A 25853-nucleotide genomic window follows, 5' to 3' on the forward strand; every position below is an offset into this window, starting at 1 on the left:
GTATTTTCGCCGTCTTACATCCGATTTCGGGTATTGTTAGCTCAAAACTAACGATCTTGAATTTTTTATTTACTAAAATATTACATTATAGGATATACGTTTTTCTTATATTTATGTTGTAAAAATATGTTGATTTTTCTCAAAATTGAGCCCACAAAATTTTGAAATAAAAAGTGGAACGGAACCCAATTTAAATTATCTTTGAGATACATTAATGAAATTTCGGCGAAAAAAAAAATTTTTTTTTAATCAATGTTTACTCAAGTGCATGGTATGCATCGGCCAAAAGTTTGGGTTATTTCGAAATTTTGTGGGCCCAATTTTGAGAAAAATCAACATATTTTTACAACATAAATATAAGAAAAATGTGTATTCTAATGTAATATTTTAGAATATAAAAAAATTAAAATTGTTAGTTTAAAATACGTACGGTGCAAGATCTACTGATATTCTACAATACCCAAAATCGGATGTAAGACGGCGAAAATACGGCCAAAATCTTTTGCCTATATTTTTCGAGTGTGAACCCATACTTTTGGCCGGGAGTGTAACTGTAACTTAAGGCCTCTACGCAATACAGCGGAACGGCGACGGAAACAGCAGATTTAACAGTTAGCTAGTGTTACCAGATTCGGCTTGACTGAAAAGAGTACATTCACACAAAGTGAAAATAGAGTACAAAAGAGTACAATCCATGTTTTTCATTAATTCATTCAAGTTCGATATTGTACCGTTCTGATTCAAATCATGAACATGACTCGAATTCTGAGCACCTGCTTTTAAATGAGAATTTCATCATTATTTGCGTGATTCTTTCCATGGGATAAATGTTGAATTTGGCTGTAATCTTGATCCTCCGTACGGAAAACCGATGGAATTATGAACTGTAGGATATTAAAACGCCAGTGTTTGGAATATGAGTCATGTTCGGAAATTGAGTCAAAACGGTTTGTTTTTCGTTCGTATTTGTGGGATGGAATTGTGTTTGAAACCGTCTGATATCTGAGGCTGAAGAATAGGTTTACCAGCTTGAATGAACGCAGTCTGTAGTATGAGAACGAACGTTTAAATATTATTCCCAATTCCAACACATGGTGGTAACTAGAGGCCTTGATAAGAGAAACGCGGATTGGCATGAGCCGCCAATCGAACCGTCAAAAAACAGCAGCCAATCGAGCAAGAGACCTGTCAAGCAACCAAAACATTGGCTCAAATACTAAAAACGGCTAAATTCGATTTAATGCCATTTATGAATGAACAAACTTTAATGCATTTTACATTTGTTATCAATAATATATGCAAATCAATGATAGGTTATGAAATGCAATTGCTTTGTTTATGGGATTTTATTGTCATGTGATGTGAACACATTAAATAGAGGTGTGTAAAATTTTACCTGGATAAACCATTTCTTCCTTTTCATATGTTGTTCTTACATGAAAAAGTTTGGCTGCAGTGTTGGCAGAGCCATATTTTCTATCCGCGTTTCTCTTATCAAGGCCTCTAGTGGTAACCATATGTCCGGTCCAATATGCAGTTTGTTATTGGGATTTGTAGTTTGTGTCATATTTGATTCGATTGTGCTGGCTTCTTAAATTTTTGATATCTAAATTTCTCGAAAGTTTTTGGTGACCTATCTGAACTTTCGCCGTTTCAAGGGACAGTTAAACAAATTAAATATCATGAAAATAATAAATACGTTCAATTCAAAACGTGACTTACACAATCTTAGCGTATTTTATTTGTACAAACTGAGGAAAATTGATTCACTCTGCAATGTTAAGTTAAAAAATCAAATAAGTACTAACAATTTTTAAAAAGAGTACGTATAACCTTTTTCTCCGAAAAAGAAGAGTACAGTATTTTCCTGTCTCAAAAAGAGTACATGTACTCTTAAAAGAGTACGTCTGGTAACACTACAGTTAGCCCATATATTTTCTGTCAAATTTTCCGTTTCCGTCGCCGTTCCGCTGAATTGCGTTTGGGGCTTTAATAAACGGCAGCTTGCGGCAAACAACCTCATACGCATAAAGGCTCCCCCAGACCTAAGCGATTTCATCGCCGCGACGGCGACAACTAGTCGCCGCGATTTTATCGTTGGGTCGCTGCAGGCAATGTTCTATTTACGCTTCCATACCAACGGCGACAGAATCGCTGTCGCCAAGCGATAGAATCGCGTCGCGTGTGTTTGAGGGAACCTTAACAAAGTACAAATACCGTCATCTGGGGAGAAGATGATCATTTTTAAGACAAAACATGCAATAACAATGTGTGTTTACATTTTAAATCGAAACAAATATTTTCAAAACATGTACTGCTATACGTTGGATTATTGCAACGTATAGCAGTACATGTTTTGAAAATATTTGTTTCGACTTTATTATTATTATTTATTGGCGACACTTTACCAAAAACAATGGGGAAGGTTCCTTCATCAGTGCTGCCACCTGGAAAAGTTTAGAGAAAAAGTTGAACCATGGAAATTTGACATGACACGATATAGAAAATGAGAATTAAAATTTCTCTAGAACGTTATAGAAATTTTTTCTTCAAACAATTTTTAGTTTGTGGGGTTAGAAATTCAACAATCTTAAGCAATAACTGCTTATTCGAAAAAAAAAATAAAAAATCGAGATATCATGTCTATTTTGTGTGCTTTTTAAATTCTAACCCCGTAAACCAAGATTTTTTTTAGAAACGTCCTTAATTTTTGTTTTATAACAAAAATATACTTCATTTTCTATACCACACCGTGTGAAATTTCAATGAGTCCACTTTTTCTCTCGATGACAGCTGGTGGTCTTCTCCTCCCCTATGGCATTCGTGTCGTAACTGAGAAATTGAATATTTTTGTACAAATCATTTTTTTAAAAGAATTTGATTACTTTTTTCTTTTTCTCCTTATCGTTCTGAAGAATTTCCGTCACTGTTCCGCTGATTCCGCAAATTCTTCTGGCTTCGGTGAATCCAATGCAGGCCTCCAGGATATGGTTCACGGTTAGGTTCGAATCAACAACTTTAGTTTTCTGAAATGCGTTCGCATTTATTAAAATAAAATCAATTCTCACACATTTTTTGAGTAATCTAGTTTGGGGTGAAGTTGATCAAGACAGCTCTACTAAAATCATTATGACCTAGTCGTCAAAATACATTAGATTATTTGTATGAATTTTGAATTTACTACGTAAAGAAGTCTACGAAGTCAATATTTGAAACGAAAATAGCGTCGTTTATGACTATCTCTCTCTTTCTTCCACAAAATACACTTTCATGATTATAATCGAAAAACTCGGATTTCCTACCTAGCGGTAACATCACTTGAACGGATAATATTGTTAACTACCGTTTCAAAAAAAAATAAGGCACTTTTGACTGACACATCAAATGATCATCTTCGCCTCAATAATCATCTTCCCCCCATATGACGGTAATTGACTTTAATTTATTACTTGAACTGTCGAGTTGCAAACGAATGTAAGGCATGTTTAGTCAACATCATTTTCTTCCTACTAAGCAAAGCAGAAGTGAACCTGCAGATTTTTCTATAGCGGATAGTTATAAATGCACACATACATGGTATGCAACCCATGTATGTGTGCATTTATAACTATCCGCTATAGAAAAATCTAGGGTGGTTCAAAAAATCGATTAAGCTCCACAATGCTCATCTGATTTGAAACAGAATGTTCTGAGTGTCTTCCGAAAATTGACGCACAAAGCGTTTCAAGTTTGCATGGAGATTAGTATGGGGAAATTAAACTTTTCATTGTACAGATTATAGTTCTTCCTCATTATATGTGTATGCGAGAAGAAACTGCTAGTGAATCGCCCCAATAATTAGTAATCGATTCAAATAGCCCAGGTAATGCAACTTCTCTGAGGGCATCAGTGAAACGTGCAGTGCAACATAGTTGCCTCTGTGTCATCTTTCGCGACAGGAGCAGCAATGTTGCCTGTTAAGTAGTACATAATTTGCTCCATAAAACATAGATATAGATTAAATGTGATTACTAATTTTTGGAACGATTAGCGTAACTAAGGAAAAATTCTAGGGAGGCAAACTTTTTTTATTGTTACAGTCAAACACAAAAAAGTTATTGTTTTTGTTCAACTGTCCGCAAGTTGGCCTACCAAACAGCTATTTCAATACATCCAGTGACGACTTGAACAGCTCTGACATAAAAATCTAGAAATGTTGTGGGATTCCAAATAACTTTGATACGTAAACAACTTAAGAGCTTTAGATACATAAGACTTTCGCGTTTTACATATCCATTAGAAATAATTTCAAGTTATTGTGGGCTTCATGGCCGTGCGGTTAGCGACGTCAATCGTCTAGACGCATGTGCTAGGGAGTATGGGTTCGATTCCCCCCGATAAGGAGGAAACTTCTCGTGGTCCAAAAATTCTCCACTGGTCTACTGGGTGTTATGTGTTCTGTCCGTTGTCTCATGCTAAGTGTTAAGTGCTCAGTCTGTACGACCTCTGGTCGAAGACGGTATTCCTGTCTTTCTACATTTTAGTTACCTCTCCTTGAAATTTCAGCATGACTGTTCCAACTCCAACATTTATCTCGACAGAGTCCCAAAATGACTGTAACCATGCCCGTCCTTCCTCTCACCTTGACTCATTTCTCATTTTGGCAGCACAAAATGTAAAGGTGATAAGCACATCTAAAAAACATTTTTGTGCGTACTGAAAACGAGTATTAGCGTTATGTGCCTCCGAAAGTGTAATTTACTTCAGATATTAGATTCGTACGCAATTCACCTTAAGCAATTATATGTGTGACTGAGAATAATGGGAGCATATTATCTTTCGTGTTTAGCATCTCTCACTCAAGATATATCAATTTTTCGTAGTTAGAAAACATGATAAAATATATTCAACTCACTGTAGAGAGAGATGATAAGAATTCATTATTTGCAGTTACGCCCAGATATGATCAGAGCGCTAAATATGTGCCATACTCATGTAAAAACCTTGGAATTTTAGGGGGGGCTAACTTGATTCTAGGTGGGGCTATAGCCCCCCTAGCCCCCTGTAGTTACGCCAATGCGATTAATTAAGATGCGATTTTCTTTGAGTGAAAGCTCTTGAGTATTTCTTTTAGCTATGAAGGTTCTTGTTTGCCTACGCATAATAGGGAAGCACTATAATAATCAGTACAATGAAGAAATTAATTTTCCCATGCAAGCTTGAAACGACTTGTACTAAAATTTTGAAATTTTTTGAACCACCATAGTATACTATTTAGTCGAAAAAATCCAGAGGAATTTCGCCAAATTAAATAATTCTAACTCGCTCATCCCGAAGGCAACGAACCGAGTCATATTGAAAACTCTTTAGTGTGACTAACGATTCTGTCCACAAAAGTTCAACTTAATGGACGCAGTGGTTCTAGGCCCCAACAAAAAAAAACGATTCTGTCCCGGTTGCAAAACCTACTCTCCTGCTCGGAACCGGCAGTACTTTTTGGCCTTCCTCGGAAATCGTGATCGTCCCTCAACCCCAGTCCCCATATGATGAGGAAGCAAAACAATCGCAAGGAAACTGATCTTAACAGATGAAAATATGTTGTTAATTTAAACGTATTTTAATGCACATATTCAGGGCATGCACATAAACGTAACATTCAATCGATTTCACTATTCTTTTACATATACAAAAAAACAAAATTACACTGTGCTTGCTTGTAAAATTCAGTCAAATTTAATTGAATATCGAATGGTTATTCGTTTGATGGGATAAACTGCAATTGCACGACGTTCATTCATTTATTTAGTTTACACCTAAACCGATAACACTGAATCAATAATTTAACGCCACAATACACGGTTCGAGACCGAATCTCTCCATCCTCGAATGCGCCCAGGCTCGCCCAGTCGTTTTACACCTGGTCTGCCCACCTCGCTCGCTGCGCTCCACGCCGTCTCGTACCTGCCGAATCGGAAGCGAACACCATCTTTGCAGGGTTGCTGTCTGGAATTCTTGCAACATGCCCTGCCCATCGTACCCTTCCGGCTTTAGCTACCTTCTGGATACTGGGTTCGCCGTAGAGCTAGGCGATCTCGTGGTTCATTCTTCGCTGCCACACACCGTCCTCTTGCACACCGCTAAAGATGGTCCTAAGTACCCGACTCTCGGATACTCCGAGTGCTTGCAAGTCCTCCTCGAGCATTGTCCATGTTTCATGTCCGTAGAGGTCAACCGGTCTTATTAGCGTCTTGTGCATGACACATTTGGTGCGGTGGCGAATCTTTTTTGACCGCAGTTTCTTCTGAAGCCCGTAGTAGGCCCGACTTCCACAGATGATGCGCCTCCGTATTTCACGACTTACATTGTTATCAGCCGTTAGCAAGGATCCAAGGTAGACGAATTACTCGACCACCTCGAAGGTATCCCCGTTCATCGTAACACTGCTTCCCAGGCGGGCCCTGTCACGCTCGGTTCCGCCCACCGGCATGTACTTTGTCTTTGACGCACTCACCGCATCATTCACACATTGTTGCTTCATGTTTCAGGCGGGTGTACAGTTCTGTCACCTTTGCAAATGTTCGGCCGACAATGTCCATGTCATCCTCGAAACAAATAAATTGACTGGATCTGTTGAAAATCGCACCCCGGCTGTTACACCCGGCTTTCCGCATAACACCTTCTAGCGCAATTTTGAACAACAGGTACGATCACCTTGTCTTAGTCCCCGGCGCGATTCGAACGAACTGGAGTGTTCGCCCGAAATCTTCACACAGTTTTGCACACCATCCACCGTTGCTTTGATCAGTCTGGTTAGCTTCCCAGGGAATCTGTTCTCGTCCATAATTTTCCATATTGCTGTTCAGTTTCCCAGATTCTGTCTATCAGTTTGTGCAGGCAAGTGGCTAGCTTTTCCGGGCCCATCTTGATGAGCTCAGCTCCGATACCATCCTTACCAGCTGCTTTATTGGTCTTTAGCTGTTGTATGGCACCCTTAACTTCCCTCAAGGTGGGGGCTGGTTGGCTTACATCGTCCGCTGAACTGACGTAGTCATCTCCTCCGCTGTCTTGCCTTTCACTGCCTGTACTAGCTGTGCCATTCAAATGTTCATCGTAGTGCTGTTTCCACCTTTCGATCACCACACCTTCGCCCGTCAAGATGCTCCCATCCTTATCCCTACACATTTTGGCTCGCGGCACGTAGCCTTTGCGGAATGCGTTGAGCTTCTGATAGAACTTGCGTGTTTCTTGAGAACGGCACAGCTGTTCCATCTCCTCACACTCCGCTTCTTACAGGTGGCGTTTCTTCTCCTGAAAAAGGCGGGTCTGCTGTTTCCGCTTCCGTTTATAACGTTCCACGTTCTGCCGGGTACCTTGCTACAGCGCGACCGCCCGCGCTGCGTTCTTCTCCTCCAGAATCTGTATGCACTCTTCGTCGAACCAATCGTTCCGTCGACTTCGTCCCATATACCCGACATTGTTCCATGCTGCGTCGTTAATGGCTGCTTTGACTGTATTCCAGCAGTCCTCAAGAGGGGCCCCATCGAGCTCACCCTCATCCGGCAACGCTGCCTCGAGATGCTGCGCGTATGGAATGGTGACATCAATTTGCTTCAGTCGCTCTAGGTCGTACCGCGGCGGTCGTCGGTACCGAACATTGTTGATGACGGATAGTTTTGGGCGCAGTTTAACCATCACCAGATAGTGGTCAGAGTCGATGTTAGCGCCACGATATGTCCTGACGTCGATAATGTCAGAGAAGTGCCGTCCATCAATCAGAACGTAATCCAGGTGTACCGATACGGAAGGCTGTGTTGGAAGTAGGTGCTGCGAATGGCCATATTCTTGGACGCGGCGAAATCAATTAGTCGTAGGCCGTTTTCATTCGTAAGCCGATGAGCGCTGAACTTCCCAATAGTCGGTCTAAACTTCTCCTCTTGGCCAACCTGAGCGTTCGAATCTCCTATGATGATTTTGACGTTGTGGCTTTGTTACCGACGAATCGGAACCAATTTAATTAAACCCACGTTATGGAAGTCAAGTGGCAATAGATAGTTAGCTTTGATGTTAGTTTAGTTAGTTTGAAAGCATTGTTCCAATTCGTTAGGTCAAAAAAATCCAACTTTGAAGTGGTCGGAATGGCCATCGAAAGTAGAAGGGCCACGTGGCGATGAATACTTTGATAGCACGTGTTGTTTTATTGCGAATAAATTTTGCTAATCTACGAGAGCCTTGAAAAATGATAGCCAAAGTGGTTATTTTTTTCAAAGTATATTATCACTGCCCATCGTAAATTCAACAGTTGAATAATTGAACTTTACCTTTACCTTTAAGTTTCTGGTTTGCTGGATTCAGAAATGCCACCGGGTCAAAAGCAGCCATCATTTGGGGAAGTGGTTCGGTTGTGGGCACCGTTCGGTTATGGGCACCCTCACGTATTTTTTGACAGATAACAGATGGTGTCATTCTGACAACCGTCATTTGTTTGCTGTACTAACAAAATGTGTTGTGCTCAATATCAAACCAAATAGACATCTCTACTTTGAACTACAAAAAAAAAATCAAACTTTTTTACAAGAAAAATAATACGAAAGTTTTTTTTACCTATTTCAACGTGTCAACTTTAATTTATAAAGTGATTCAATTGAAAAAATGAGTTCCAATGCGTATTTATACAGTAAATATATATCAATAACGATTGTCATCAAAATTTGAGAGAGTATTTTTTTTAGCAAATTTATCTTGAATCTACACCATCCTTACCCCTACCTTGGTTAAAGCCATTGAAGCAAAAAGGCCCTTAGATATTTGAACATTTGACCGGTGAGAGTAATAATCCCATCGACAATTTTCAAATAACTTTTTGAGTAGGGTAAAACAAAAGATATTTTAGTTACTAGATAAATATTGTCGCTTCGGTTCCCTTTGTTCTGCTGTCCGAAACATGTGTGGTACATACCTGTCAAATCGTATGGATTTTCCTTCTTTGACATTTAGCTCCCCTATCCTCGCCAGCAAAAGATGTTCCGGACAGCGACAATCTTTATCTAGTAACTAAAATATCTTTTGGTAAAACGGTATAATGCACCTTACCTGGCCAAAACGCCCTACTTTGATTTCTAGAAAACTATAACTAACTAAGGGTCAAAATCAGTTGGTACCTATACATATTTGTAAAACCATCATCCTATATATTCACATGGGAGTATTTTTGTACTACGTAATTAAAAATAATAGAAAAATACAAAAAGTTACAGTTTTGATGTAACTTTCGATGTTTGTTTGCTCAACATTCTGGAGCGACGCTGGCATACTGTCCGCAAAACTTGCACTGGGACACTCAGTTGGGCATCCGAATAACTTTTCTCAGTGGTTAATATCTTGTCTTGTCTTGTCTTTTCTCAGTGATTAATTAATCTTAATTATCATAGAGCTGATTGGGATTTATATAAAACGTATATCGATAGGAATTTTGATGTTGATTTTCCTCTCGATACCAAAAGTGATATTGATAATGCTCTCGTATCTGATCAATACCCTGATCGAAATGTATATTTTTGTAAATAGTTAAAATTGTAAATAGTTGTAAAACACCTGAATTCGACGCAAACTTAATATCTAAATGAACTATATTATAACCCGTCACCACAAACATGCAACACACTGTACACCTTAAAGTTAAAACAAAAACCCCTTTACCGAACACAGAAATTGTACAACACATCCCATACCCAACAGTAAGAAATAGAACCCCAAAGTGGACGGTAGCAAACGTGTGTATTTCATCTTGTTCGTTCGATCGCGCCAATAAAGGCAATTAGTTCAGTGCAGACCAAATCCAACAAATTTCTATCCCGATCCGAAGTTTCTGCGATTGTGGCCAACGGTGGCAGCCTAAGTCTTTTCGTGAGTGCGTGCGTGATAATCCGTGATCGCAATACACGGTTGTATCGGGATAATTGTGTTGTGACTCGTGAATCGTTGTATTTCACAATCGAATTGTGATACCGTGGTAGGATGTTCTGCTGAGACACAGACCTGCAAGGTGATTTTAGTGGTGAATTTCACGACCCGTGATCTGGTGCGCCGCTATTAGCGCATAGCGGGAAGAAAAACCTCCGGTGGCTGGCATTTACGGGCTCCACGCTCGAACATTGGTCCTTCGAGCCGGATCGGAGGAAGCATCCAAGCCCAGATCGACGCGCGAATAGGTGGAATTCGCCATTGCGGTAAGTGGTCAGAGTACGCTGATCACAAAAGGTAGGCCATTCAAACTTTGTTCTATTGAGTGGCAGTTTACTGCACACGAGATTGGCGCCAAACCTTTGCCCCCAGTACAGAAGTTGGTAGTAGGTACTGTGTGAGGAGGAATATAAATTTGCATGCGAATAGATAAAGGCGAAGAACGATCGAATCGTTGCTATTGTGGAACAAGCGCACGTAGAAGTTTGCTATTATCAGCTGTGGTGTCATATTGGCTAGCCCATCTCAGCAAATTTGATAATTGCAAAGGTGTGCTTTACAGTGTCACACACATTTGTTGGTACAGTGGTGGACCAAATTAATATCAATTGCTATATTTGATATTCAATTTTCTACGGTTGCGCGGTGGCGTTTAGCGGATCCGCGAGTCGTTCTGAGACACGTAACCGCGTCGGGAAGGAGCAATCGTTACGATTTACGTGTTCTCTTTCGGTCGTTCGTTCCGTGTGCGCGTAGAAACATCACGTGCCGCGACGGAAAGGAGTATTTCGATCGATCACCGTGGTGTTTCCGTCGTTATCGCGTATGAGCAGCATAACGCGACGGGAAGGAGAAAATCGTACGATTGTGTGTTGTTCACGTTCGGTTCGCGCAGTCAAGTGATTCATGGTGGTAGTGAGTGATGGCACCTAAGAAGGAGAAGAAGATAGCTGAGGACAAGCCCGTATTCAAACAGGTTCTGGCATCTCGAGATATGGTGGAATGTGGTGGTCAGGGAATACGACCATGAGCGGGATGTCGGAGAAATTTCCGTGCGCCTGGAAACTATGAACAGGACAAACAAGGAGTTTCTGCACGTGCAGTCCGAGTTGGAGATGCTAGATGAAGAGGAAAATTTCGATCATCATACGGTGGTGCGGAATGGTTTTGAGAACCGTTTTTGCAAGTTGAAAGGTTTCTTGCTGACGAAGCGAGATCGGGATCATCCTCTCATGCATTCGACAAGGATGTCAACATCGGCACAGCTGCATAATACTACTACCTTTCATCATCGCTTGCCGAAGATCGACTTGCCAAAGTTTTGTGGAGACGAATCGCGATGGATATCGTTCCGAGACAATTTTCTATCCATGATCCACGGCAACGATGACATCCCAACGGTGAATAAGTTGCAATATCTGTTGCAGTCCTTGGAAGGAGATGCCAGGAAGCCTTTTGAGTGTGTCGACATACAAGCGGACAACTACGCGTCAACCTGGGACGCCCTCATGAAGAGGTACGATAACAAGCGGTTTTTGCGGAAGGAGTTATTTAGACGGTTATTCGAATTGGCACCGATGAAGCGGGAATCAGCACACGAGCTGAATACGTTAGTCGACGATTTCCATCGGCACGTCAAGGCGTTGGAAAAACTTGGAGAACCCATTAAGCATTGGGATACACCACTCACGTTCATCCTCTGCAACAAGCTCGACTCCTATACGTTGCGTGCCTGGGAGCAAGAAACTCGAAAGCAGGAAGAAGTCAAGTATGACGAGCTGATTGAGTTCCTCACGAATCAAGTCCGTATGTTGAAGTCAGTCTCCAGCGATCTACAGAACCGTTCCCAAGGGTCCCACATCAAGGTGGCCGGCCCAGTTCCGAAGAAATCCACTACAGTCAGGTCCGTTGTCAACAATGCCACCAACGAAGTCAAGCCAAACGTTTCACAATGTCACGCTTGTTCGCAGAAGCACTTACTAGTTCAGTGTCCGACGTTTGCCAACCTAAACATCGGACAACGTCGTGAGCTAATAACCAAGCGAAGTTTATGTTGGAATTGCTTCCGTCCGAACCATCAAGCCAAGGCTTGTAAATCGAAGTTTTCGTGTAGAACGTGTCACGCCAAACACCACACGTTACTGCACGACCAAGGTACACCTCCAAACCCACGTCAATTCCTGCCGGCTCGTCGAATGCGACTGCTCAACAGTCTTCTCAATCCACGTTGACGAACGTGGGGACCGCTGGATCGTCGAATCCACCCGAAGTAAATCTCCCGTCCAATCAAGTAGAAGCACGGTCCTATTAGAAACGGTTGTACTATCCATCGTCGACAAGCACGGCAAGGAAATCGCTATCCGAGCTCTTCTCGATTCCGCTGCGATGTCTAATTTCATCACCAAGAAGTTGGCAAATGCTCTAGCCACCCGTCAAGCCGTCGTTGATGTTGCAGTTGCAGGAATCGGAGAATCTACGAAGCAGATAAAGCGGCAAATCTCCGCAACGATTAAATCTCGAACCAGTCCCTTTTCCACCACACTCGAATTCCTGATCATGAAGAAGCCCACTGCCAATTTACCCACTATAGCCATCAATTCCGCATCGTGGAACATACCAAAGGTTCCATTAGCCGATCCCAATTTCGATACACCGGGCATGATCGACATCATAATTGGCGGAGAATGTTACCATGAAATCCACACCGGCAACCGTATATCACTCGGCGAAGGTCTGCCGTTCCTGGTCGACACCCTATTTGGCTGGACAGTATCAGGGAAAACTGCCATCAATTCCTACGCCACGCTCCCGGTCTGCTACCTATCAACTGTTGATCGGTCTCTAGATAATGCGCTTCAGAGATTCTGGGAACTCGAAGCTGTCGATCATGGTCCAACGTACTCCACTGAAGAAAAACGATGCGAAGAAATCTATGCCAACACTACCACCCGAACTCACTCCGGAAGGTACGTCGTACGCCTTCCTCGGTCCGAAGATCCGCAAGTCACCCTCGGTGACTCTCGAGCAATTGCCACCCGCCGTTTCTACAGCCTCGAGAGACGCCTTGAGAAAAATTCCGCCTTAAAGCAAACCTACCACGAGTTCATCGATGAATACCTCCGAGTCGGCCACATGCGCAAGCTTGATGTTGTTGATGATGCTGTTCCACACTGTTACCTACCACACCATCCGGTGTTCAAGGAGAGCAGTACTACCACCAAGGTGCGTGTGGTTTTCGACGCCTCCTGCAAAACGTCCACCGCAGTGTCCCTGAATGATACACTCCTCGTCGGTCCAGTTATACAGCAGCCTCTCGTCAACATCATTATTCGTTTCCGGTTCCACGTGATCGCTTTCGTCGCTGACTCGGAAAATGTATTGCCAAGTTTTCCACCATCCTGGCGATCAACATTTCCTGCGCATTCTGTTCCGCCGAACTCCATCGGATCCGATCGACACCTACGAACTTCTGACGGTCACATACGGCACCGCAGCAGCTCCATACCTGGCCACCCGCACACTTTTACAGTTGGCTAAGGATGAAGGAGACAACTTCAAGGAAGCCGTTAAAGCAGTCATCGAGGACTTCTACGTAGACGACCTCCTTTCCGGAGCAGCAAATCTGGAGGATGCCATCGAGAAGCGTCGCCAAATCACGGACATGCTTGCGACCGCTGGGTTTCCGTTGAGAAAGTGGGCCTCCAACGTGCCAGAAGCATTGACTAGCGTACCATCCGAAGACTTAGCGATAAAACCGCTCCACGATCTGCACGACGATCAATCCGTCTCAACATTAGGCCTTGTTTGGGACATAAGATCGGACATGCTGCGGTTCAATGTCGAGATGCCGCTCCCTGCAGCAATCCTAACAAAACGTAAAGTGATCTCCTACATTGCCAGAATATTTGACTCATTAGGTCTGGTCGGTCCAGTGATAGCTGCCGCCAAAATGTTTATGCAACGCCTATGGAAACTGAAGACTGAGGATAACAGTCCCTACGAGTGGGACAGGCCACTTCCACCCAACCTACAAGAAGAATGGAAGAAGTATCACGCCACTTTGGATGTACTTTCCGAATTACGAATTCCTCGCTTCGTTTCATTTGCCGATGCACCAAGACTCCAGCTACACCTGTTTTCCGACGCTTCAGAATTGGCTTACGGCGCATGCTGCTACGATCATTCAGAGGACGACAATCGCATTCACGTACAACTGCTGACTTCGAAGTCGAAGGTTGCGCCAATAGCCACCAAGCACTCCATCGCTCGTCTAGAACTGAACGCTGCTGTCTAAAAGATTGTTCCAGAAGATAAACCAATCAATGCGATCGTCAACCGAAGTCTTCTTCTGGACAGATTCAACCACCGTCCTGCAGTGGCTTAAATCTGCACCGAATCGTTGGAAAACCTTTGTAGCCAATCGAGTTTCAACGATCCAGTCTAACACCGGAGGGTATTCCTGGAATCACGTTCCCGGAATCGACAATCCAGCCGATGAACTATCCCGAGGTCTGACACCGGCCGAACTACTAAACCAAAGCCGTTGGTGGAACGGACCGTCGTGGCTTTCCAAATCGTCCGATCATTGGCCAAATGCAAGCATCCCCTGCGAAGAGTTTCAATCTATAGCCGAAGAGGCACGCAATGTTTCGTTAGTAGCGGTGCCTAGTAAAGAAACCTCATTCGCAGATCAGTTGTTCCTTCGTTTCTCATCATTTTCCAAAATACGTCGTGTGGTTGCCTACTGCATCAAGTACATCAATTCCCTTAAGGTTGCAGAACGAAGCTCGTCAAAAGAAAGAACAACGCTCCTTTCTACAGAAGATTTGCTGGCTGCTGACCGTGCATTATCTCGTCTTGCACAGCAACAAACTTTCGCAGATGAGGTAGCAGAGATTAAATCCGTCGGAACCGTGAAAGGTGCCCCATTGAAATGGCTGAAGCCACGCTTGACACTCGACGGAATCCTCCGTGTTGGCGGACGACTCGAGAATGCCCATGCACCTGAAGCAAGCAAGCACCCAATCATCCTGTCATCCAAGCACCCTCTGTCTCGTCTACTCTGCGATCATTACCATAAGGCTCTCCTTCATGCTGGTCCCCAGTTGATGCTGTCCACATTGCGCCAGAAATATTGGATTCTTGGAGGAAGAGACCTGACCCGATCAACCTACCACCAATGTGTAAAATGTTTCCGCACTAAGCCGCAACTCATCCAACAGAGCACTGCTGATCTACCAACGTCCCGTGTCACGCCAGCACGGCCGTTTTCCATCTCTGGTGTGGATTACTGCGGCCCGGTATTTCTCAAGTCTCCAGTGCGGAATAGATCTCCGACAAAGGCTTATATAGCCATCTTCGTGTGCTTTTCGACCAGAGCAGTACACATAGAGCTGGAAAGGTCCGAATTTCCACTCCAGCCTTCCTCTCAGCTCTACGTCGCTTTGTTGCACGCCGCGGGCGAATTTGTGAGCTTCACTCCGATAACGGGACCGCCTTTAAGGGAGCAGCAAATGTCTTGCATCGCATCTACGAAATGCTGAAGCTCAACGACAGTGACCGCGAATCCATCACCAACTGGTGTGCTGAGCAGGAAATCCAGTGGAAGTTTATACCGCCACGCGCCCCACATTTCGGAGGATTGTGGGAAGCGGCGGTGAAATCGTGCAAGCACCATCTCCTACGAGAAATAGGCCAAACATCGATCAGCTGGGAAGATATGACAACGTTGCTGGCACAAATCGAAATGTGCTTGAACTCACGACCACTAACTCCGCTTCCAACAGATCCCGCCGACCTCCAAGTACTTACCCCAGGCCATTTTCTCGTTGGTTCGAATCTCCAAGCAGTTCCGTCAGCCAATGTTACCGAAATACCGGACAACCGTCTGGATCACTGGCAACGAACCGAAAAGCAGTTGCAGCGTATTTGGACAAGGTGGTATCCGGAGTATCTTGCCCAACTTCAAACCAGAGCCAACAAGGGTTGCAAGTCTCCAGTCAATCTGCAGTTAGGGCGGATCGTGGTCATCAAAGACGAAAATCTTCCACCGGCACAGTGGCCGCTGGGACGAATTACGAGGCTGCATCCAGGTAAAGATGGAATCGTCCGTGTTTTTAGCATGAAGACAGCAGCAGCAGAGAACGTCGTGCGACCAGCCGCCAAGGTGGCCCTTCTACCTATAACACCAGATGACTACCAAACCACATCGTAAGCAGACCCTACAAAGATCGGTAGAGCAGTCCGAAACTGTCTCAACGCATATATGGATTGCTAACAGGTGATTAGCGTTCCAACTTCTCTACTAGTCCCTGTTCGTTCTACCGGATCTTTTTTCACAGAACACCGTTCTCTACCAACTCTCGACGTCGCGATCAACTCACCGCTCTTGTTCGTCTTCTGTACGCCGGCTGCTGAATGGGCCCATTCAGGCAGCATCGATCCAATGAATGGATGGACATCGATGGTCATCGTGTTCACCACCCGAAGTTAACCGAGCAGGAGAGAGTCGTGAGAGTATCACCACAAAGAGAGGATTGAAACAGCATGGCTATTTCAAGGTGGCCGGAATGATCAATACCCTGATCGAAATGTATATTTTTGTAAATAGTTGTAAAACACCTGAATTCGACGCAAACTTAATATCTAAATGAACTATATTATAACCCGTCACCACAAACATGCAACACACTGTACACCTTAAAGTTAAAACAAAAACCCCTTTACCGAACACAGAAATTGTACAACACATCCCATACCCAACAGTAAGAAATAGAACCCCAAAGTGGACGGTAGCAAACGTGTGTATTTCATCTTGTTCGTTCGATCGCGCCAATAAAGGCAATTAGTTCAGTGCAGACCAAATCCAACAAATTTCTATCCCGATCCGAAGTCTTTGTGGTGGTGACCAACGGTGGCAGCTCAAAGTCCTTTCGTGAGTGCTTGCGTGATAATTCGTGCTCGCAATACACGGTTGTATCGGACAATTGTGTTGTGACTCGTGAATCGTGGTATTTCACAATCGAATTGTGATACCGTGGTAGGCTGTTCTGCTGAGACACAGACCTGCAAGGTGATTTTAGTGGTGAATTTCACGACCCGTGATCTGGTGCGCCGCTATTAGCGCATAGCGGGAAGAAAAACCTCCGGTGGCTGGCATTTACGGGCTCCACGCTCGAACAGTATCTTTGACAAATTTAATTGTCGAAGCCAGAAACATTGCAATTCCTAAATGTGAAATTAAATTCTCCATTATTATTGACGACGATCTTCAGCTACTGATCCGTCTTAAAAATGTGAGGCGAAGGCAATACCAAAGAACTCACGATCCCGCGTTGAAAGTTATTTGGCGAGATTTGCAAAATGAAATTAAAAAACGTTTTGCTATTCTGAGAAATACCAACTTTGAGAAAAATGTCTCGAAATTGGATCCCAGTTCGAAACCCTTTTGGAAATTAACGAAAATTCTTAAAAAACCTCAGAAGCCAATTCCAGCGCTTAAATAGGGAAACAAAATTTTATTAACAAATGGCGAAAAGGCTCAAAAACTTGCTCAGCAGTTCGAGAGTGCCCATAATTTGAGTCTAGGTCTCACAAGTCCAATTGAGGATCAGGTTACACGGAGCTTCGAAGACATTCTCAACCAAGATAATGTTTTTGACCCTTCGTTGGGATCTAATTTGGATGAAGTGAGATCTATTACTAGAAAATTTAAAAATATGAAAGCACCGGGTGATGCTGGTATTTTCTACATACTTATAAAAAAAACTTCCTGAGAGCTCTTTATCCTTTTTGGTTAATTTATTTAAAAAATGTTTTCAATTGGCATACTTTCCAGATAAATGGAAAAACGCCAAAGTTGTTCCAATTTTGAAGCCGGACAAAAATCCATCTGAGGCTTCTAGTTATCGCCCAATCAGTTTGCTTTCTTCAATAAGCAAACTGTTTGAAAAGATTATTTTAAATAGAATGATGGTTCATATTAATGACAATTCTATTTTTGCTGATGAGCAATTTGGTTTTCGCCATGGGCATTCAACCACTCATCAGTTATTAAGAGTTACGAATTTAATTCGGCTCAACAACTCTGAAGGATATTCGACTGGAGTTGCTCTTCTTGATATAGAGAAAGCATTTGACAGTGTTTGGCATGAAGGTTTGATTGTAAAATTGATGAATTTTAATTTTCCTCTGTACATTATTAAACTGATCCAAAATTATTTATCAGATCGCTCACTGCAGGTAAACTATCAGAATTCCAAATCTGACAGATTACCTGTAAGGGCTGGTGTCCCCCAAGGCAGCATACTGGGGCCCATATTGTATAACCTTTTTACTTCTGACTTACCTGATTTACCACCAGGGTGTCAAAAATCTTTGTTTGCAGATGACACGGGCCTCTCAGCCAAAGTGCGAAGCCTTCGTGTCATTTGTAGTAGATTGCAAAAAAGTTTGGATATTTTCTCCACTTACTTGCAAAAATGGAAAATTTTCCCGAATGCTTCCAAAACTCAGCTTTCTAGCAGACATATTGTCACTATGAATGGGGTTCCAATTAATTGGACTAGCGAAGCTAAATATTTAGGAGTTCTGCTAGATCAAAAATTAATTTTTAAAAATCACATTGAAGGCCTTCAAGCCAAATGTAACAAATATATTAAGTGTCTATATCCACCTATAAACAGAAAATCAAAACTTTGTCTTAAGAACAAACTTTTGATTTACATGCTGTGCCAATATGGACTAGTTGCTGCAATACCAGAAAGAAGGCACTTCAGAGGATTCAAAATAAAATTCTGAAAATGATTCTGAAGTTGCCTGTACCAATGAACTTCATAGAATTTCTAATATTGAGACATTGCAACAAATGTCCAACAAAATAATTTCCAATTTTAGACAAAAATCGTTGCAATCTTCTATTGCAACGATTAACTCCTTGTACACTTAGTATAAAAGGTTAGGTTTAGTTTAAGTTAAAAACATTGTAATTCCTACATGGTTCAATTCAACCAGAGGAAAAATTCCAACTGCCAGAGGCAATTGAAATGTATTAATAATAACTAAAACTGTAACATAGCAAATAAGGATGATAGTGTTAAGAAAACACGGAACACCTAGTCTAAGAGATGAATGCATGTATAAAATAATTAGCAAATAAAATTAGTTAAAAAAAGTGGTTAATATGATATAAAATTGCTTCTCATCTTCAAAAGTGTAACGATTTTCAAAAATATGTTTCACTTGTCAAAACGCCCCAGTGTAGGCAGCAGGACGATATGCCCTTACCAACTGCACACAAGCGTGGCGAGCTTGCAGCAGTTGCTACCATATTATATGGAAGCTATTGAAATGTAATTCCAACCTGCTTAAATGGACTTACGTTGGTTTTTTAATGTCAAGCACATAAGGATTTGTAACCTTTTCATTATGGGATTGATCAAATACTAATGAAGTGCTATGAAACGTCGGTTAAGCTGGGGCGTATGGCCCAGGCACTTTTTGAAATCCATTTTTTCATGATTTTTCAAAAAAGCTTTATTACGTGTTATCTGTAATATTTTTTTATGACTACTCACGAACAATACACGGACTACCAAATAACACAAAGTTTGCATAAATTGCGTTTAAAAGTAAAAAGTTATCAAGGAGTTGCTTTAGGGGGACATATTATACCGTCTTACCCTAATAGATTTTTAGACTTTTTTTGGGCTCTTGTTTACCCGTTTCAGAAGTCTCAGTCTCAGCGAACCAAAATAGCGGTCAAAACAAAGACCAAACCTTTGGACATATTGAGATGAACAAAAATTCCTTGATAGATTTTGATTACTCAAAATATCGTCCTTTTGGACTTTGGAGTAGGTTTGTTATTAGTTAGCCTTGTAACTAATAAAAGTGTTCTGTTTCTCATGCCATAATTCTTGATTTCGCCGCCCCCTGAGTGCTAGGGCCTTGGGAGGTGGGGGGCCGGTTGGTAACCCGGCCAACATCACGCTGCGGCGCTGCATGCCGCATATTAATTTGTTTTCCTTATGGATTGTAATCGACATGTCAATCATTTTGAAACGAAAAACATTTCTCTCTCACATAAAGTCATTTCATTGATCTAGAAAAATATTCGATTTTAAGAATTTCAATAACGAACTTATAGGTATATCTTGCCTATAAGTTCGTCAGTCATGGCTATAGCACTATAGCTAGTTGTCGCTGTAGTGCATTATACACCAAGTGACACATCGCAGAGAATCATAAGACACGATAATACCTTTTGTTTTTTCATCTCATCCAAAAGAAACAAACCACAATTGTAAAACATGATTTTGCTTAATTTTTGTCGTCTTTTGCTCCAGTTGTCGCACTAGTGGTTCCATTATGGCCAATCCCGTAAGAAAACAATGAGATTAACCAAAATAGGAACCAAAATTAAGAATAGTGCCACGACATGCGTTCCTATTATGGATTACGCCATTTAGGGTATTATAACGAATTTTAATGCGGTTTTCACATTTTTTTTTCTAAGGAGCAGGAAGGGAAGTCTTTCGCTTGACATATCAACACCACCCACATGCCTTTCATTTATATTAAAAAAAATAGTTGTTCCTAACTATGGCGGTGATTAATACACCCACCTAGAAAAAAATCACGCTAATGAAGTAACAAAAAAAAATCTATATCGACCGTAATAATCATTAATTGTGGCATTAAATCAATGTGACTCTACCATAACATCAAAAAACTCTTCAATTGGAGCCAAGTCATTATTAGACATTCTAATATAAAATACATTTGAATAAAGAATTTAATTCGAAGAATATGCATGCACTTACCTAGACATAATAACCCTAAGCTCGTTAAAGCTTCCCGGGCGCCTAACCGATCCTTATTAATATTTACAGTGGTACTACTTAGGATGTTGTTGTTCGTTGTTGAGTTGTTATTGTTGGTTGCATTGAGGTTGTTGCTGTTCGACGAAACCGACGGCAACGGAGTTATGAATGATGACAACAGTCTAGGCGGGCCCCCATTCATGTGCTTCGTCGAGGACGGCGTTACCGAAGTGGCCGACACTGTCGACACATTCAACGGTTGAGCCGCCCGGCTGAGACCCCGTGCAGATCTGTTTTGACCAGACACGGGGCCCGAGTGTATGTGTTTCAGCATTTAACGTGGTCCAGTTCCCAGTGGATTACATTTTCACTATAACGGAATTTGAAGTACTGAAGCTGCTGCATCCACTGCTGATCTCGTTTTGTTAGTAATATTAATGCTGCTCCAACTACGGCTTGCATCTTCACTAATGAGCACATCTGGAACACCTTAACACATTTGGTTTTCTACGTTTTCTCAGATTCATTTACAACGACGCAAAACTCGTTTCACTTCACTTAAGCACACCTACATACATTACCAACAACTTCGTTGGATGAAGAAACCCCAAATCACTTGCTTCACGCTCGTTATAATTGTGACGGATTTCCACCTTTTTAGGACACCACACTATACTTGTTATTCTTCCGGCTTTTTGAAATTCTTCGACCCATCACCGGAGAAAGATGAACAATTCAGTTATAGCCACTTCCTGCAGAGACCCATTCACACTTGCACGTTCAGGTGAAGGTACCCGGGATGAAGAGAACCGTTCCACGCCTAATTGCGTGCGCTCACATTTTCAAACTGCTTACATCCGTCCTTCCCAGTCTCAGCAAACTGCGGCACTGCGATGCTGTGAATAATATTGCCACCTCACCATGGTAGCACCACTCCACAATGCTGCCTGTTGATCTTTCGAATCGTGCCAGCCTACTGCGCGCGGTGATCTATACAGACGCTCTCGCTGAAGATCGTTCCGCGCCGGTTCTAGCAGCAGCAACCAACGACTGAAGAATGTGGTTGAAATCTTGTTTTTACGATGTGGAAAAACTGGAATCGAGAGAGAAACGGAGGCGAATGAAGAGGTTGGGAGTTGGAATAAATGTCAATATACAACTACAGTTATATTTAGAGAGAAAGGCACGCAAACCATGAGGAGATTCTTGTCGCGCTGAAGTTGCGAGGGATCGATTGAACTTGACTGCTTTGAAGGCATATAGAGATCGATATCACGCGGCATCCGCGAATTACACTCGCGGTGTGGAGCGCGGATGATCGCCACATCTGCCTGCCATCAGATTTAAGCTGAATATTTCGATGTTTGTTTTCTTAAGCTAGAAACTATTATTGTCCGCTGTTACCAGTTGGTATGTTATGTCGGATACGTGACTTTCATTCAGAACTCAGCTTCCACGCATGGCCAACTAATCGAAACCCGACATAATGTGTTTCTGTGAAGCAGGGAGTTATATTTACTGACCTTTGGTGAGCCTTTGGTTTCGTATGAAAATACCACGAATTTTAATTATTTGAAATATTTGAACTTGTAATGGACCAATCAACTTAGATTGGTAAAAGTCTTGTTCAAGATAGCTTTCGCTCCTGATTTGATATTTTATTGCGATGCGTTTTCCTCAACTTTAATTGTGGCTTTGCAAATTGATTGACCTGATTGGATAATGCTTCCAAGTACCATATTTACATAACGCCAATTTTCTCGATACTGATCGCACAGAGGTTTCCAACATTTCATGAAGACTTGTTATCTTAATTAATTAAATTAATTAAATACACCGTGTACATACCCTACAGGTACATTTAAATTACATAAATCAATTTTAAATGCTTTTTGGCTTCCTTATATACTAAGTGTCCATGAAGGCTATAGGATCCCCCAAAAACTGTTTTTTCCATAGAAGGCATGGAGTCCCTAGTATTATATACTAATGTTAGTGACGTTTATATGTGTGTGAGTGTAGAAACATGTGAAACATACATTTTGGTTTTTAGCCGGAGATGGTGAGTTCGACTCTCGGTCCGGTCTAGGATGTTTTCGACACCCTGAGCATAGTGCATCCATTGTACTTGCCACACAAGATACATACTCATGCAATGGCGGGCATAGAAAAGCTTTCAATTATTAACTGAGGAAATGCTAATAGAAATATACTAAGCAAGCCAAGTTCCAGTTGGAATGTAGAATCAAAGAAGAAGAAGAAGAAGAAGAAGAAGAAGAAGAAGAAGAAGAAGAAGAAGAAGAAGAAGAAGAAGAAGAAGAAGAAGAAGAAGAAGAAGAAGAAGAAGAAGAGAACCCTCATTAGACGTGCTCACAACAGTTTTTCTTTGACGCTGAATGCGGTCTAGTTTTTCGCTATTGAAAATTTACTCGATCGATTATTCCAAAGTTATGTATAAAACAAAAAGTTCCAATGTTATGTACAAAACATTTTTTCCCAAGGGTCCTCCTTAAAAAATCGATTGTTTTGTCAGAAGTATCTGCAATATTTGATTGAATGCTAACACAAAAATACCCTGATTTTATCACCCCCTTGCGGATGTGACAAAATGGGACAGAATCAGAAAAACTAATATTTTCAAATTATAAATTTGTTTCACAAATGTAAACAGCTTATGCTTTCACGCTCGTCCAGCTGAACTCAAATTTGGGTTAGTTTAACTCAAAATCGGAAAAACTGGCTCAAGACAAAATTGAGTTAATGCCCTGTAACTCAATTTTGAGTCACCTTGGAAGATATTTTATTTTGAGTTACGTTAACTCAATTTCATAAAATCGGATATTTATGAATTTGAGTATTGTATATAGTATTGTATATTGTATTAATGATAATTCTAATGGCAGTTTAGAAACATTTTATTTATTACACTATGTTACATTGTTACAATGTTATGAAGTTTATACATCAAGTTATAAATAGAATGCAAGAATTCGATTGAAGCATAGAATATCATAGCCTGGCATTAACTTCTGGAGCATGATGTTTGGCGCTACGAAACGTGTCCCAATCCCCAGAAGCAGTATCCAGTATCTGTATCTGAAGCCCTCAGAGCCTGATATTCAGGCTGATGCAGAAATCCGATGTGAGCAGCTGCAGGGGCCCTCCTTAGCCTAGCGGTAAGATGCCCAGCTAAAAGGCAAGACCATGCTGAGGCTGAGGGTGGCTGGGTTCGATTCCCGATGCCGGTCTAGGCAATTTTCGGTTTGGAAATTGTCTCGACTTCCCTGGGCATGGAAGTATATCGTATCATCGCCTCATAATATACGAATGCAAAAATGGTAGAAACCTCACAGTAGCTCGCAGTTAATAACTGTGGGAGTGCTGAATGAACACTAATACCAATAAGAAGAAGAAGAAGCTGCAAGAAAATGATATAACCGAATCTTAAAATCAAATTGTCTATAATTGATCGCAATCAAAACATATTGTAACACGTGTAATACTAAATATTAAACTTACCAAAAAACACTTTTCAGAATGTATTTTGTTTTTTTTTTAATCTGCAAAAACCATAATGTTAAAAACATATCTGCGAAATGAATGATGAAATAATCAGAAAAGAAATACAGCTTTTTATCAAATTGTAACTCACGTTTTGAATTTGATTTAGCTTTTTACCAGCAACCGGACTTCGCCATTTTTTAGAAATTTTCACGATGACCTCAATTTTGAGTCTTCCACTTATTTATATGTATTTGAGTAACAGTCACTCAAATTCTCAAGTCTCGGTTACTCAGCGTTTGACGTCTCGAAGGAAGATATTATTTTGAGTTATATCGACCCAAATTTGAGTTCAGCCGGACGAGCGTGTTGGAAAAGCAAAATACGTGAACGGCACCCATAATTCCTTGTCGAAAAGGATTCTTGACAGGTCCTCAGAAATGATTCATAATAAAGCACAGGCTGTTAAAATTATTTATGAAAATCATTGTTGTTTGTATTATTTACAAAAATAGAATGAACAAATAAAATATTCAAAAAACTTTGGGTGGCAAAAGCGGGTCGAAAACGTGATAAAACGGGGGTAGACAAAATAAAAAGTTAAATATGTAGATTTGAAAAAGAATTAGACCAATACCTGATGGTTTCGTGCATATTTTATAAAGACAAACAAAACCTTCAGACCATCACGACATCCATTTTTTGCCATTTATGTAAGGGCCTGTTCAAGTCTCGTTTTTGTTTCATAGGGACGTAACTGTATTGATCGATTTTATATTTTGTTAATAACTCAATTGTTTCAAAAGCTACAACCGTGATTATTGATTCTGGTGCAAGATACAATCATCCTTTATCACACCAAACCATTAAATCATCGACAAACTAGCGCAATTCGGTACAATAATAAAAAGAAAACATCGAAGAAATGAAACCGGTCTACACAGTTACGCTCCTATGAAACTAAGCGCGAGAAATTTTGTTACGATTTGTTACCAAAATATATGGAGGTGGGCTGTTTCAAAATATTGTAACGCGTAACAAATTTATCACATAGAGTAAAATTAACTTAATTTTTTTTAAACTTTTTGCTCTCTTTGAAATAATATATACTACGTAACAGTTTATTGTATTATGTTTCGAATTCTATTAAAAAGAGATTTTTATTTTTAAAAATTGAAATTTGTTACGAGGTTGAGAGTGGTTGAGATAATTGTTACAGTTTGTTACGATGGGGTGAGGGGTTCTTGAAAATCGCGTTTTTTACGTTACGTAATATTTGAAGAGACCCTAAGACAAACAAGGTGCGTTAGAACAGAATATTTTTAATATTTATTTTTGTATTCTCCCAATGAGAATCATTGAGACGCAGCTTCAGCTCAGAAGAAATCGGGACATTCATATTTTAAGGTTTTATAGTATACGTATACTTATATACTTATAAATAATTTTTGATTAAAATGTTAATGTCAGAGGACCTAAATTTACACGAGTTTTTCTACGTGTGTAAAAAAAGCATGTTTTTAATATTTCATTAAAATAGTTTTAAATTTTGCATACTCGTTATCCAGAAAACATATATCTAGCAAACTG

The 25853-nt window shown here is 41.1% G+C and overlaps 1 protein-coding gene across 1 annotated transcript in view; it reads right to left on the reverse strand.

Annotated features, from left to right (window-relative positions):
* The window catches only part of LOC134221288 (uncharacterized), a 125777-nt gene that overhangs the window by 27405 nt on the left and 72519 nt on the right, over positions 1–25853 (reverse strand). Inside the window, exon 2 of the mRNA XM_062700490.1 lies at positions 20763–21855. Within this exon, the coding sequence (XP_062556474.1) occupies positions 20763–21096 (334 nt within the window). The 5' untranslated portion in view covers positions 21097–21855. The remainder of the gene's footprint in view (positions 1–20762; positions 21856–25853) is intronic.

Source organism: Armigeres subalbatus, chromosome 3, assembly GCF_024139115.2.
Source record: "Armigeres subalbatus isolate Guangzhou_Male chromosome 3, GZ_Asu_2, whole genome shotgun sequence".
Taxonomy (NCBI): Eukaryota; Metazoa; Arthropoda; class Insecta; order Diptera; family Culicidae; genus Armigeres; species Armigeres subalbatus.